General features: G+C 36.4%; 1 protein-coding gene across 1 annotated transcript in view; it reads right to left on the bottom strand.

The window, feature by feature from the left end:
- The window catches only part of Mettl15 (methyltransferase like 15), a 156,164-nt gene that overhangs the window by 21,114 nt on the left and 117,406 nt on the right, over positions 1–17,644 (bottom strand). The window contains 2 exon segments of the mRNA XM_051183804.1: positions 2,415–2,593; positions 6,470–6,661. Of these exon segments, the coding sequence (XP_051039761.1) occupies positions 2,415–2,593; positions 6,470–6,661 (371 nt within the window).

The raw sequence follows: 17,644 nt of genomic DNA, 5'->3' as shown, positions 1-17,644 counted from the left end.
ACATGCATGCAAGCATCATTACACATATTGAGCAGGTTGTAGTCATGTACTTAGAAATACACACACAGAGACATGCCAAAAATTAATGACAATAGGGGCTGTGAATTTGAAATAGATCAAGAAAGATCACAATGTTTTTCCTTGCCTGTACATATGGGAGGATTTGGGGTGAGGAAAGTTTTATAATTATATTATAATCTAAAAACATAAAAAACAATTTTAAAAACAAGTGGCATGCATGATAAGGGAGAGTGCTTATAATTCTTTACAGTTCTTGTTATGGCCTCATTCAGCTTTGATTTCAGGGTAACACTGGCTTCATAAAATGAAGTTGGTGTTATTTCTTTACTTTCTATTTTGTGGATAGTTTTGTGGAGAATTGCTTAGTTCTTGAAAGGTTTCATAGAATTCAGCATAGAATGCACCTGTACTTGAGCTGTTTTAGTTGGAAATCTCCAGACTCATTGCTTGCTATAGATCTATTAAGCTTTCTAATCTCTTGGTTCAATTTGGGTAGATCATAGTTTTCTCTTTCTGAAATATCACACTCTTCTCTTTTTCAAAAACTTATTGCTTTCAATAAAGTTGTACTTCTGTTGACTAACAATAAAGACATAAAAACAGACTCAGAGAACTCAATGTTCTAATTCCATTCACAAATTTCCCTTGCCTATATGTGAGTATTCTCACTTTTACTTCATTGTTAACATGACTCTACTATGTTCTTAACATTATAATATTCCATGGAAAAGTCACATTGTTCCTGTGGTATATGTCACATCATTTCTATCTCACACCATTAGTGGTTCCCCAAAATGACAGCTAACTTAATTTCCTAAAACTATATCCCAATTATGTCTCTACTTCACTGTCTCCTAAATTTTAATGAGTACTAACTGTCCTTAATGGCTGTTGTCATGAGCAAATCATTGGTCCTCTTTAGAATTGGTATCACAAGTTACTGGATAAAGGTTTCAACAGAACAATCTCTAGTGTACTTGTTAGCTACAAGCCCTCATTCAGTACCAGACAAAATTCAGGGTTATTCTGAATAAATAATATGGTTTCTCACAGAAAATGGTATGCAGTGCTCTTAAAGACAGCAAGGACAAGTGGAGTAGCCTGGTGAGTAAAGAATGAGAAGGGCAATGTATATAAGAAATAGGTGATTCTATACTTGCTAACATACTAATTAAAACTTTTATGGGGGGGATAATAAAATACTGCATGTTTACATAACCCACATGAATTCTGCTTCAACTCCAATAAAAGGCATTAAGTTGGAAAGCGCTTGACAAAGGAATCTTAAAATATTAAAGACTTAGTCAATTCTTTATATTCTACTATGTTAAATAAATTATAATTTTATTTAATTATTGTTAATTTTGCCAGAAACAATTATTATAAGAAAGTTTAATGATTTGAGTGAATTTATAATTAAGTTTTATTCCTTAAACTCCATCCAGCATTATGGTAGCTTTAGCCAATACTGGATACTTTCAAAATGCTTATTATTATTACTTACATAATTTAATATAAACAGAAAACAATCTTAATATATTTTTAGTTTATAAAAATGATAGTGTTTTAGTTGATCCAACAAGATGAATAATTTACCACTGTAATTCTGTTAAATAACCACAAGAGCTGCATTTTTACTTTGAGAAACTTTCATCAAAACGTAGCTGTCAAACAACTTTGGCTTCAAATGGAAAGGGTACAAAAAAAGTGCCTTGTAGCTAGAATTCGGTTCAAGAGGTTTATGCTGCTGAAGAGCAGAAAGATGAAATGTTTCAATAAATCCCTTAGGCTGATTTAGTTAGCATCCACAAAGTGGAATAACCTATACATCACATACTCTTTGTTAGCTGATTGTTTAGAAGAGATGTATGAGTCACTGAGTTTTATTTTAGCAGTTGGGCAATGCAATTTTTTTTTGCCTGAAATATTAAAATGTGGAAATGTGAAACTATGAAAGGTAATGTCAAATCTCATACAGGATGCTTATCAACCACTGTGATGGATCAAGACATCCTTTAAACCTTGTCATTCCATCTTTCACCTTGGTTACCACATATAAATTTTCTATTATATTAATCAACCACCTATGGAAATAACTTTAAAAAATTGTATGCAGTATGAGAATTGTTGGAGAGAGGAAGCTTAAAAAACAAAACAAAACAAACCTGACATTTGAATAGGCTGTTCTAAATGATTTCACACACAAATGAATTCCTCTGGAAGCCAGACAGAAGGAACACACACACACACACACACACACACACACACACACACACACACACACACCCCCATATATACATACACACACATACATACATACACACAAATATGTATATATCAGATATTAATTTAGATTTTTACTCTTAGACATTAAAGAGAATTAAGGAGAGTACCTGCAACAATGCTAGCAAGCTGCTGGGTTCTCGAGATAGGGTAAACCCTGCGAGCTTGAATGATTGCAGAAGCAATTTTCTTGGCATGCTTCTCCTCTCCATATGCTCTTAGGATGGATGCAAGTGCTTGCTGATCTAAAGCATTCACAACATCAGCAGCAGTGGGCATGTCAGGATACCTGTGCAAAAAAAAGAGACAAGCAGTTTACTGATACCATTTTCATTGACAAGAGTGGATATCTCAGAGTACTGGGAACATGAGCTAAGGCGTTCACAACATATTGTCTAGAAGAAATTCTCAAACAGACTGAAATATCACAGAAATGAAGAGAGTTTCTGTTTTAAATAGTAATCATCATGGCAGGAGGAACCTGAAACATTCATTGAAGTCAAGGTAATGGAAGTTATAGTATTTTGTTAACTTTTAACTTTCACGCATAAAAAAGTTAATATTGATCTTGCAGCTTTATAAGATAAAGTAATAGAAGAGTGTTTAGATTTAACTTGTTCAAAATTTAAGTTATTAATTGAGTTATTCTTTTCTTTAGATTAGAAGACACAATGCTGAGAGATGATAGCTGATCAAGCCTAAATGCTAGCGAGTAAGCTAATCTATGCCAGTAAAGAGTCTACATGTGGGACAACAACAAAAAATCCTACTAGAAAGGCTACATGAAAGGGAGTGGAGGAAAATGTAACAAAAGATAAAAAGATAATAATGAAATCTAATTTAGAGGGGGAAAAACAATAAGTCTACACAAGGAGATACTAGGCAGCTTTCCTTCACAATAACTAAAGATCAAATGTTAAGCATGTATGTTTTGGATATTTGGTATTACCTTAGTTATCAGCGGCAAAATTCATCATGGATTAAAGCTTTAAAATAAACAGTACTGGGTGATGAGTCATAAATATTACTTTCAAGCAGGGCATAAAAAGAATATCCAAGTTCTGACCACATAGACTAAATTATACTAGCATAAAATAACGATCACTGTCAGATCATTCTAGTTTATTTCCACTTAAAGAAGTGTGTCAAAGCATTCTAACTGATGAGCTAACAATGACTCGACTTATTAGGAACATCTGCTAGTAGTACAGTTACTACTCCCACATAAACACGTTGTATTATTAGTTTCATACTGTGAATAGTTATGAGTACCAAAGATATGGGAGCATTAAGATCTGAGGCTTAAGCCAGAGTGATGTTGAAAAAAACATCTAAAACTCTCCTTGAAAATTATTACCTTGTTAACGTGCTTGAGCATACAGGAGCAATTTTTATCTTTGTACTCCATTTTCCATGTCTGTCAGTCTGTCTTTGAAATTCTTATTTCTCTCTGTTTTCGGGAGTAGGAAACATACTGTTCTAAGTATGATGGTTCTATTTTTTGGTTTTGCTTACTTTTATTTATTTATGTATTTTTAATTGAAATATAATTATATTACCCTACCTTTCCTTTCTTCAGCTCCTCCCACACCCTCAAACTGATAGTCTTTTCTTTTGATCACCCAAGACAGCCAATGACTGTCTTATATGGTAGCTCTAATTTTGATCCCAGTGGGTTGCTTTTTGGGCTTACAAAATGAAGATTCTCTCTTTTAAGGTTGTAGTGATCTACATAATTGCAATCTTACTATACTGGCTAAAGTTTTAAATGTGGCAGACTTTCAATTTTAATCTGAGAAATGAATATAGCAATGCTTATCTCAATTATCAGAATTGTTGGGAGAGGGGCCTGCATGAAACAGTAAATATAGACATTATAATGACTGGGAAATATATGTTCATGACCTTCAGATCTTTTCAATTCATATATTTGCCAATCATCATTTTGAGCATAAAAGACAAAATCCCTGTTAGATTTTTCTAACAATGAATTCAGTTACCTAAGCCACTACCCAATGGGACAATCCTTGTTAATGATGGCAAATTCAGACTCTTAGCTCTATTTAGGCAATTATAACAGTCTAACCAATTATAAGATAGTATGGATGGATTTAGTTGTTCATAACTTTCTACTTTAAACAAGAAAATTAAACTAGCATTTTGATCAGGTGCCATTCAATGGATACCAGGTATGATTATGATATTATTCTACTGTTACATTGTCATGAAATAGCTGTGTAGAAGTTTCCACAATGCTAGAAGACAAAAGGAATTTCACTCTGGGGGTTGTCAGGCCAGAAATCTGTACTAAAATAGGCATTAAAATGTTGGACAGGAAGAACTCTCCCTGTAAGAAAACTCAAATTTAAGCATGTCACTCCAAAGATTTCCCTGAACACTGCAACTAAAATCATAAGAGAAAGTCCAAACTCGAGTGCCAATTTATTATCTCCCAATGAAGACTATACCTGCTAAAAGAGTGAGCCTTTCAAGCCCTTGAGGTTTGGAATTCCTCTCTGATACATGAGAAGATAATATAATCTAAAAGCAGTGGTTATTAAAATTAGGATCAGCACAGAGTTAAGACTATAGTGCTAAAATGTCTCTGTATGCATCTTTAGCATAGGGATCTATCAATTTCTGGGTTCTGACAGATAACAACTGCGTGCGCCGATACACATGTGTTTTTTTCCCATGGCCCATCCTTCTACTTGGATCTGCAGTGCACATCTTTGCATGCCTTTCATTTTTCCACACATTCAAGTAAATCAACTTCCCATTCCAAGAACCTCATGTAGAGTATTTCATATTATCTATATGAAAGATCTTCAACTTTTAAACATATATTATTTCAATTATAACATCAAACAAAAGATATTGACGTAAGGGCTTAATTCTCAGGAACAATCTTATTTTGAAATTCTTGAGGAGAAATTAATGGATGTAGGTTTGAAAATTAAAATTTGCCAAAGAAGCTTTTACATTAAGAACATGGTATTGTTAATTAGAAATTTTGTTCATTGTATTACAGAAAGCATCTTCTACAGCGAGTCACAGGAAGAGTATAGTTTCATTCAACATTTTATGCATATACAACTACCTTAATTTCTAAAGTTGAGGATATTTGACCTTCATTTAGTCACTAGTTGTTAAATATTTTATTATTTTATTTTATCATATTCTTCAGCCTATGAATGTCAATAATGCAATGGGAAGAATGCAAAGGATTCAGAAATAATAAGATTCTAACAAACATATCATAATGAAAATTAAGCAATCACATCATTTATCAATTTAAGAGACTATATATGAGTATTTACCACAGGATATTCATGGCATGACATGAAAAGCAAGGGTAAGCTTTGTATACAGGTTATTCTGGCTCGGTACTACTGGTAGGTCCAGTTGTCAGTACTAACTTAAACTTTTAATTAACGAAGAAATAGAAAATTTTCCTATTCTTTGCTACAATGAAACATAGTGCTATTAAGTATATTGAGGTCTATTTGAATTGAAGAATGGTAAACAAGCCTAGTATTTCTACATGCTGAAGAATGAAGAGGAGTTGCAGGTGAAATTCTGTGTACAGATGAATGGATACGAAGTGATGTAAGATGCAGTTCCATGCATTACCGATGTTTTGGAGAAGGTACAATTAGGATAACTGCATAAGAGATAGAAGCAAAACAGAACAAAACAGAATTGTTGACCACCAGAGTCCTGGCAGGTTTTTTTTTTTTTTTTTTTTTTTTTTTTTGAGCATTATAAAAGAATATCAATGAAATACAGCTCCTCTTGATTCTTACAGAAACATAGCTGGGCATGCAGAAAAATAAAGCTATTGTTTTAGCATCAAATTTTTCCAAATAACTACTAAATAGCCATATTGTCAGTAGAAAGAAAAACACATAAAAGTTGATTTCTCCATCTGAATACTTCCTCACTATATTCTGTAAAGGTGGTAAATATTTTCTTTTTAAGAACTGCAAAGCCAAAGAAATACTTAAGTCTATAATCAGTACCAAACAGATGATTTACTATGTATGGACAGTGCTGGACGTGGGAGTGTACTGGGAATTTTTCAGTCTTCAAGGAAATTAAATTCTGAATGTTTTTAAGGAATTGATTTTCTTGAGGCAAGAAGAAATGCTTTTTCAATACTTACCTGTCTCCATCCATCCTCATGTCCAAGGGGCCATCCTTCCGAAGGGAGAAACCTCGCTCAGGAGCATCAAGTTGCATGGAGGAGCACCCCAGATCCAAAAGAACTCCATCAATAGTTCCTGGCTGCACTCCAGCATTTATTAACAAGGCCTCTGCCTCGCTGAATTGGCCGAGCATAGCTTGGATCTGTTTCCTGTAAATAAATCCAAGAGATAGAGAGAAGACTTCTGTTGTCATTAGTATTTCTTTAAGTCTCTGACCAATGGAGGAAGCACAGCCTATCACTGGATGGTTTACCAGAAACAAATACACTGTCAAGGACCACCTTAGCATTATACTTCTGAGAAAGTATATATTTAGAAATCAGAAAAAATCCTTTGTCAGACTAGGTTTTTCATTAAAAATTTCTTAAATTTCCGAGTAAGAAAAATAGTCCATGACATTCTTACAAAAGAATTACTTAACTTCCAAGAAAAGTCTAAATAGTAAGCATAAAAACAAAAGTAATAGAAATAAAATGTGGATACACATCATGAATGCTATTCAGTCATAGAAAACGAATGGATTACAGCTATATGTGCAACAATGCAGATGAACCAGAGATCATTATGCTAAGTGAATTAAGAAATGTATGGCAGTACAGGTTAACACATAACTTGCACTCATATGTGATCTATTAATACACTTCCGTGCATGTTTACCTGTACTTCGGATAGGGGTATTATATAGCTTCAACTTCAGAAATAAAACAAGAACAAAACTAAGGAACTCCTGAAGCAGCACTAGCTTCCAGCAAGAATTTCAAATTGTGCATCAAGCATCCAAAATCAACAGACAGGAAGAAGTTTGGATCACCATGTTGCTATTCTAATTCTCCTTCCTATACAAAGTGAGCTGCTGCCCTAAGGTTTCTTCAGAGGCCTTAAGGCAACTAATATTCACTTTGGAAGGAGAATGAATAAAGAGAAAATGGGCCACATTCTAAAGCTTTCTTTCTTCCCTTTGGAAGTAAATGGAAGGGGGTTGTATTTTAACAACATTGAACAATTCACACTTAGGACATTTACTTAAATCTTATGCCATTTAAGGAAAAACTAAAAGCTCTGGATGAAAGAGTAATTTCCGAATTACTGTTTTGGATTACATGCCAAATATTTACTGCATTTCTGTTGTTTCCAGTGATTATGTTATTTGGTGAATATAATGAGGGAATAAAAAACTACTAAGTCATGTTTCTTGAGTTAACAGCTGAGAGGAAAAGATATAATTTACAGAGAAATTGAGCTGGAGCTAATGATAGATAAATAAATGTTCTTCATGCTTTTGGAAAACATAAATGCTAATAAAATAGTATTGGAAAAGCAAAACCAATACCATTTCTGGATTGATGCATATTTCACTAGTCATTTATGCCAATAGCTGATATCAGACTCCTTTTTATTTTTTTCATTAAGTATATTTTTCTTATTTTACATATTGATCCCAGTACCTTCTCCTTCCCATCCTCCCATGCTCCCCAAAGACCCCCCCATCCCATCCCCCATCCATTCCCCAGGGAGGGTGAGGCCTTCCATGAAGGATCATCAAAATCGGGCAAGTCATTTAGGGTAGGATCTAGGTCCTCCCCCATGTCTCTAGGCTAAGGGAGAATCCCTCCTTGGGGAATGGGCTCCTAAAGTCTGTTTGTGCACTAGGGATACATCCTGGTTCCACTGTCAGAGGTCCCATAGACTGCCCAAGCTTCCTAACTGAGACCCACATTCAGGAGTCTGAGTTGGTCCTATACTGTTTTCCCAGTTATCAGACTGGGGTCCATGGAAAACTCCTTGTTCAGTTCAGCTGTTCTGTGGGTTTCTCCAGACTGGGCTTGACTCCCCTTGCTCATCACTTCTCCCTCTCTGCAACTGGATTACAGGAGTTTGGCTCAGTGTTTATCTGTGGGTGTCTGCTTCTGCTTCCATTAGCTACTGGATGAAGGCATATAAGGTAGTCATCAATCTCATTATCAGGGAAGGGCATTTAAGGTAGCCTCTCCACTATTGCTTAGATTGTTAGCTGGGGTCATCCTTGTAGGTCTCTGGATATTTCCCTAGTGCCAGATTTCCCTTTAAACCTATAATGGCTCCCTCTATTATGGTATCTCTTTTCTTGCTCTCCTCTATTCTTCCCCCAACTCAATCTTCCAGAATCTTTCTCTACTCTGACATCATGAATAGGAGCTGAGAAACGGCAAGAATTCTGTTTCAATCATCTCCATATCCCAACCTGAGGCTATGAAACTAGCCAATCATCCAACACTCATCATTGTATATGGATGAGACTAGAGTTGATTAATCACAGCTACTCACAACTTTGTTGACAAGAAAACAAAACCATGTTAAGCACATGGGGAATCATTCAGGAGCAAAGGAAACAAGGAAGAAGACTGTATGATGTGAAAGGTGATGGGAGATGTAATTCTATAAATATGTTTTTCTAATTGGTTAATGAATAAAGCACTATTGGCCAATAGGAAAGCAATGAATGTGGGACTAGGAGACTAGGAGGAGAGAGGAAGTAGTAGGGAGGAAATTCAAGGTGGAGGACCTACAGGGTAGAATGCCATGGTCTCTCTCTGGTAAGATAAGACCACGTGGAAATACTTAGATTAATAGAAATGGGTTAATATTTAAGACAGAGCTAGCCACTGGAAACTAGTAACTGGCCTACAGCTTTATGTGAAATACAGCATCTCTGCATGTTATTTGGGAATGGCGCGGTTCTGGGACCAGGCTGGTGGAAAAACCTTACTCATAACAGAAAAGTGCCTCATTTTTGCTACAGAGGATGTGATTGGCTTGTTTGAACAACGGCACAAAATTACAGTGAACAGAATCTGCTGATCAAGTAGCATCAGATATAGAGCCCAAGAAATCCCTATGCAAAGAAGACATGTTCAGCTAGGGAATCTTACCTTCAAGAGCATAGAAGGAAGAGAAATTTGTGGCTAGCATGTTTATGGAATCAAGTGTTTTTCACATACTAAAGTAATCACCATGTATTTAAATGTAAGATACAATACACACAGAAACACACATATATACACACACACATACATACATAAATAAATAAAGTTCAGTATCATTAATCCAAATCCTAAATATCTGCTATCATATTTCAACTACTCTTCAATGCTTAATACAACTATAAAAAAATTATGCCTACTATATACCGAACTCCATGTGAGCAAAATACTGTTTTAAAATATGTTATTTACACCAGATGTCAAAGAACATATAATATTGAAACTGAATTTGCAGTAAGCACCAGTAATCTAATTAATATTTGAACATTATTATTAGTAAGAGTTCACTATTACTCCTGGGGCTGGAGAGGTAACTCAAGAGTAAAAGCATGGGTTAGCCTATATGTTAAATCTTTGAAATCACATGAAAGACCAAATAAAATAAAAAGCAAAAACCAACATGTTAAAACCATTAACAATTTTCAGTTAAGCAGTTACTTCTGTAACTTTTCTCTCTAGCATCACATTATATGACTCAAGTTAAGAAAACATGCTGCATAGCAGCCTTCCATACATAAACCTCTACCTACTCTAGGAACACTTTTAAACTCCACTGAGTTGCCAAACTCTCCATTCCATTAGGACTTCAAAAGTTCAGCTATAGATTTTTTTTTAATCTATCACATATTTGATGATATTTGTGACAGGCTGGCTATTTAAACAGACAGTATTTTAGGTATTGCCATAATGGTACTTTTCAATGAGTGGGTTTTAAGTAAGGAACATTAACTTTAAGAATGGAAATATGCCTCATCACCTCAGCTACAATGTCTTAAAAGCAAATAACCATGTTTCCCAGAGGGTGAAGGAATTCTGCCTCAAGGCTGCAACATTACTTTCTACCACAGACTTTCCAGCCTGCTGTCAAACAGATTTCCCACATGACAGACGTCATAGGTAAGTGAGCAAATACCTATGAGTAAATCCTCCTCCCACCAGTATGCTCTCTACCTCTTCACCTACCCCCTGACACACACAGGGTTGATGGGGAGGGTAGATGAAAAGCTGTATTACATGTGAGACTGGAAAGGTGGCTCAATAGTTAAGAGCAATTTTCTTGCAGAGTATCCAAGTTTGGTTTCCAGTACCCACATGGCAGCTCACAACCATCTGTATCAGCAGACTGGGGTGGTCTAACACCTTCTTTTGGCCTTCATTGGCATCTACACTCATGTACACACTCAAGTAAACATATCTCCACACAAACACCAACACATAATTTAAAAATAAAGTTAGTGTCCAAAAATAAAAAAGCATTCAATACATTTATATTATATATGAATTTACATAAACATGCACATGCACACACACACACACACACAAAATGACAACACAAAAATTACTAGCAGTTCAAGTTGAGTCAAATACATATAAGCAATGATCTCGCTAAGTTAAAGATAGAGCAAATGACCACAAGAAAGCCTTAATTCACAGTTGCTTTAGGATAGGAGGGATTTAATGAAGGTTTATTAAAGGTATGTATGTATGTATGTATGTATGTACACACACAGACAAATACAAATAACATCCCAACTACTGTCGCAGTTATACACTTCAAGTACTCTTTTCTTTCTCCTGGGTGGTAAGATTATAGACACAGATGATTTACTGGACAGTAAAAAAACGAAGAGATGACTTGAAAGCCTAAAAATGTTTTAACACTTACATACTTGTAAATATCAATACACAAAATGAATCATAAAAGGATGCTAGGAATAAGTTAAACACAGCAATAACAAAGTAGCTCAGTGAAAAGGCAATGCATTGAGACTTAGGGTGTGCTCTGAAAAATCTCCACATGTGTGCACATGTTAAAAGGGAAATGATAAACAATGTATTTATTATCCTAAATGAACAGAACAGCACATTAAAATTCCATAATACAAAAGGAAAATGAAAAGAAGCAAATACAAAAGAATTATATAAATAAAAGAAGCAAAAATTAAAAAAGGAATATTTTATACAAGTTAAAATATGTTCTTTGAAACACATAGAGACAGCTTACCTGAACAAGGAGGAGCTAACGGCCACTAGACTGATAGCTGGGAAGCCAGCATGGGACTGACTCAGGCCCCCTGAATATGGGTCTCAGCCAGAAGGACTGAGCAGTCTAAGGGACCTCAGATAGTGGAGCCAGGATGTATCCCTGGTGCACAAAAGGACTTTGCGAACACATCCCCCTTGGAGGGATAACTGCCTTAACCTAGAGACAGTAGAGAAGCCCTAGTCCCTACTTCACAGGACCTGTCAGATCTACATGACCCCAACTGGATGGCATTCCCCTACATATGGAATTGGGGTGGGGGGATGGGAGGGGAGGGTGTTTAGAGTGCATGTGAGAGGGCAGAGAGGATAAAAGGGAGGGAAGGAGGGAGGGAGGGGTGGAGGGGAGGGAGGGAGGGAGAGGTAACTGGGATGGGCATGTAAAATAATAAATTAAATTAAAAAAAAATGCTTTGACTCCAAAATTTAAGTTGAAGGACAAGTTACTGGGGAAAAGGATTTCTATTTTTGTTTCCACAGAAAATGAAAAGATGTGGATTCCTTTCAGACTAATGTGGTTTGATCATGCCAGACCGCCTGAAACATAGTACAAGGTGATCCTACATTCAAAACAGCTAGACAAAACAGCCCTACAAACTACAGCCAGGATATCTGAAACTTCTTCGAATCCCCCATGACAGTGCCCCTTACCAGCAGGAAGTAGTTTGGAAAGAACGATGCCTAAATTCCCAAATATTGTGTATAAATGTTTGTTTTCATTTCATTGGACTTTGTTATATAAAATTAAATAAAATAATAAGAAAAAAAAAGAAAAAAAATATGTTCTTTGAAAATACTACAAAAATTGAATGACAGTCCATAAGGATGTTTCTCAACTATGAGGGGATGCAGAGGAAAATACTTTAGACTTTATCAGACATCAAATATATCACAAGAGGGAATATTTCACAATTTCACAATATAATGCTAGTAAATTAGAACTAGATCAAATGAAAATATTCTTAGTAAACTGTAACTTATTAAAAAACTAACATAAGATATGTAAACTATAGTCCTAAAATTACTTAGAAATTGAATCTGTAATTATAAAGTCTCCCACAGAGAAAAAGACATGCACAGGTGGCTCCACCATGCATTCTTCCAAATATTTAGCTATTTAAGTAACCCTAATATTATATAAACAAAATAACATTGATATTATAATAAAATCTTCCAGAAAATAAAAGGGACAGCTATTTCAGCTCAAATCACAAGGCAAACAAAGTGGATTGGGGGTGGGGTGGGTCCAGGAACAGGAGAATCAAGGTATAGAGTCAGGAACTAGGGGGACAGATGGATCTCATTAGAAAAGAGAATGTAATAAATAGCCATGAATGGAACTGGACACTGGAACTGGAGAACAAGTGGGGGAGGGGGAGAAGAGAGAAGAATGAGGGAGGGAATATGGGAGAAACAGTACAATTAAGGGCCATTTGTAGAGTACTATGGCAATCTAATAGTCTATGCCCATAAAGATGGCTGCACTCCATCTTGGCTCAAGGACAGAGAGTTCAAAACTGTCCCCAGCAAGACATAAGACTTAATGGTCAAAGGTGTGGCTACAGTAGGGTGTTTGGCTGTCTTATTGTAAGTAACAACAACCCTGTTCTGAGGTGTGGTTATTCCTTATCTTTAAGGCCAGGGAACAAGAAGTTGAATCTAAGGTGTGGTTACTGAATCCTTAGAGAAAGGAGGAAGAAAAGTCTGTTTGTTCTGTAATACCATGTTCCCCTTTTTGGTTAAGGTGGTGAAAGAGTGGTGAAAAATAAACTGGTGGCAATTCAGTATAAACTGAATCTGCCCTCCTGATTTTTTTCTGTGTCTCTGTCTTTTCTTTATCGTCTATAGCTATCCTTTCCCTCATCCACACACCCCCTTAAGGTATGAACTCAGGGCTGCTAGGTTGGTTCTGATTGCAGCCCCACAAAGACAGCTTTCATTATTTAATATACTAGAAGCTTCTAAAAATATACATATAGGAAGGCAATCTAAATTGAGTTGTCAAATAATGATGGGTATGAAGAACCCCTACTTTTCATCTTTTGTAACCAAATGAAGTTACAATACCAGGATTTGGTTACAACTAATTGAGTTGTTAGCCAGAGGGGTTCCATGGGAAAAAATAATCCAGGCTGTTGTCAAGACTATAGATTGCTCTCCACAAATTGATAGTAAAGCCCCATTGCTGAAGACAACACCTGCACAACTCATTGAGCATGGGGAAGTCAAGCTGGTACCTGCATAGAGCCTTCACTCCTACTTGCTAGCATCTTTGTTACAAGAAAGTTCTCTTCATGCTGCCAAAAGGAAAACATAAATATCAACTCAACCACAAACCCTTCCATCTACAATGGTGTCCTATCTGCAAGATATCCTAGGACAATGGTGATACAAAGCTTACAGGAGTAATCAACCAATATTATATTTTACTGAAGACTTATAACCAGGAGATGAAGCCCACACCCCACACTGCTTGGGTCACATAGAACTGTAAGGATGGAAAAATTTAGCCTAACTCTCCCTAGACCCTGCCCCCTAGCCGTGAGTAGGCAAAAGGTCACATTCTTGACTATTTACAACAGGGTTGTTACTACAGCACCTGTGAGTGAGTAAACACAGGAAATGAGCCTTGTCACACCACCCAGAAGCCCTAGTGAAAGCAGACTTCCTGGGATAAGTGCAGGCTTGGATAGTTCAAATTAATTGGTCCACACTGGATGCTATGAGATGATTGGTTTATGACGCACGGGCTTTGTTGTAACCCTATAAAAACTGTCTAAACCTAGTCCTCTACCCCACGTGGAGTATGGCTGCAGACCCCAGTGCACTGGAATATAAAAGACCTCATGCTTTTGCATCAAGACTACTTCTCGTGCATGAATGATTGGGGGGGTGCCTTTCCTGAGTCGGGTCTTTCAGAACCAGCCCAAGAACATAGAATAAACCCAAATACTTCTGTTCTACTAAAGTAAAATAGCAATAAATGACTCCTGCTGACATTCTGCTATACACAGAGAGCAATGCCTTGTTCAGCCATCATCAGAAAAGCTTCTTCCTGCAGCTGAGGGAAACAAATACAGAGAACCACAGCCAGACATTTTACAGAGTGAAAGACCTTGGGATATTCAACTCTAAATGGGATGTGTCCATCAAATCTCTCCTCTCGGGGCTCAGAGAACCCTGCAGAAGAAGCAGAAAGAATGTAAAAGCTAGAAGGAATGGAGGATACCAAGAAAACAAGGCCTTCTTATGAACATGATTACCATATATATGAACTTTCAGAGGTTGAGGCAGCATGCACAGGAACTACATGGGTCCATACCAGGTTTTTTTTTTTTACATAAGATGGCTTTTAGTTTAGTATTTTTATAAGCTTTTTGGTTGTAGGAACAAAAGGGTCTTTGTTTCTTTTGTCTTGTCCTAGGCTCTTTTCCTTTTGTTTCTTTGTTTCATCCAAGTCTGATGTTACTATATTTTATTTCATTTTCCCTTAGAAGCCTGTTTGTTTTCTAATGAGAGAAAGGGAATGAATACAGATGAGAAGGGAGGTGGGGAGGAACTGAGAGGACTGGATATGGAGAGGATATATTATGTGAGGGAAAAAAAAAAAAAAAAACTATTTTCAATCCATGGAAAAAAATAACTAGTTTAAAAGCAAGACAAAACAAAAAACTAAAAAAAAAAAAAAAAAAAAAAAAAAAAAAAGCCAATGCTACAAATGCCAATTTATTCAATGGACAAAATAATGAAAAGCAACAGAAATCTAAGCAGATAAAATCAAGACAAATAAATATAAACAATGATTCTCTCTAGGTTGAGAATAGTGTATGACTAGAGAAAGCCACTGTAATTGTCTTAGGATAAGAGAGTCTTAACAAAAGTTATTAAAGTTACATATGTATGTATACACACAAAAATACTATACATGTATATAAATTATGTATAGTATTGTTTTAGTCAGTTTTTAGCATATCTTCAGGAGATAAGATTATCTGATCTGTAAAAAAATTATTTACTTGTTTTTAAGTGCATGGGTGTTATGCCTGCATGTATATATGTACATCCAGTGCTTGATACCCATGGAGGCCAGAAGAGGGGGATTAGATACCCTGATATTGGAGTTTCATATAGTTGTGAGCCACCATCTGCATCCTCTGAAAGAACTATCCGTGTTCTTAACTGTGGACCCACCTCTACAGCCCCTAGATATCCTGATTCTAAAAGTAATATGAAACAAAGATGTAACAATCTCTAATATGTAGCCCAGAAAATATCTCCTTAACATGGCTTCACACAAACGTTTATTTATTTAAAAAAAGTTAGTCCTGTAGAGTACATGCTGTGGAGTCTCCTACAATGTAGTTTGATCAGCCCCCAAACACTCTCTGATTCATCTTTTCCCTCTCTACCCACCCAACACTGTCCCTTTCCATTACATTCTTCAATACCAATTATTAGGAAAGAAATTAGAAAATCAGCAGGAAATAAAAGACATTTATTTATTTATTTATTTTAAAAAGCTGTTCTTCCTTGGTTTCCCCGATGTCTCACTTGACTGTTAATACGACATTCAAATCCTGAACAGATAACTCAATGCCCATTTCCTCTGAGCTGATATCACATTAAAGGTTTGGATCACTTACTCTCCCTGTTTGTGGGACAAAACAACGTAAGGAAGCCTTTATTCGGGCTGACATTTTCAGAGTAGAGTGAATCACAGTCGGGCAGGAGGGATAGTGAGAGCGGCTGTGGCACATGAGGCAGAATCATGAGATCCAAGTCCCAGAGTCTGCAAAGGAAGATGAGTGCCGGTGCTTCTTGGGCTTTCCTGTCTTTCCCCCTCTTTTATATAGCCTGGGATCCCATTGCCCTGAGTGGCATTACTCACATTCAGCGTGAGTTCTCCCTCAACTCAAGTCCTCTGGAAATGTCCACACTGACATGCAGATTGGTGTACCTCATAGGTGATTCCAACCCAGTCAACATGAAAATGATAGTTAATCAATGCAAAGTCCGTAGTCAGTCAATCTAAACACATTACTTTCAACATAGCATTTCATTTCTGGTCGTCAAAGGCTGATGTCTATCATTCAGTCCAATTTTAAAAGTCCCCATGACCTTTAACAGTTAAAACAGTATTCAAAAACCTAAAAGTCTCTTTTGAGACTCATAACAATCTCTTAATTGAGAGAAAAAAAAAAAAAAAAAAAAAAAAAAAAAAAAGCAGGGAAGAAAAAAAAAGTCCCAACATTATATATTTCCAATAATAGTACACAGCAACATTGTTTGGAAGGATGGAAAGGAAAGGGCAGACACAGAGGAAAAGGGAAAATATTAATCCCAGCTACTCCATGTTTACTACCTGGGGGTTGTGGTATCATCCAGGCTCCAGTATGTTTAGGAATCAACTATCCCTCTATTTCTGACAACTGTATCACACTTAGACTCTCTCTTGAGTCCACTCCATGCTGTACAGCACTCTCTTAGTGGACATTACATGATTCTGGCACCCCTAACATGTGATGTCTCCATTACAAGTTATATAGCTTCATGCAATGGTCTTCCAATGCTTCTGTCAGGAGAATCCTACCTCCCATACATCAGCTGGTTTCAGCCAATTTCTAGAACCTTCAGACCAAGCCTTCAAGACCACATAATTCTTGCATTTTGCATGCCTGAAAAGCATGCACCATGGAGATGCTGACAAGCTCTGACACCCATTCAATATGTAGTCTATCTCGTTTCTGTCAAAGCTGTCATGATTTTTGTACACACTGGCTGACAAACCTGGGGAAAAATTTCCATAGGTGACTGTTTGAGAGCAGGAAACCTGTTCATCAATATTATTCATTCAGGCTTTCTCCTTTCAAAGCAATTTGAATTTATACCAGTTGGTGCCTTCAATAAACCCTGCCCTTACTGTACTTTCCCAATATATTGTCTCAGTGAAGAGGTTGAGGTTTCTCTAATGATGCTAATACCTTTACCAGTACAGATGCTTTGTGTACATCTACTTTATCTCTGAAATTAAATTTGCTCACAGTCCATTTCTTGTCAAATTGCTCATTT

The sequence above is a fragment of the Phodopus roborovskii genome, unplaced genomic scaffold (assembly GCF_943737965.1).
Source record: "Phodopus roborovskii unplaced genomic scaffold, PHOROB, whole genome shotgun sequence".
Taxonomy (NCBI): Eukaryota; Metazoa; Chordata; class Mammalia; order Rodentia; family Cricetidae; genus Phodopus; species Phodopus roborovskii.
The sequence above is the reverse complement of the archived record's forward strand: the minus strand, read 5'-3'. Positions and strand labels throughout refer to the sequence as shown.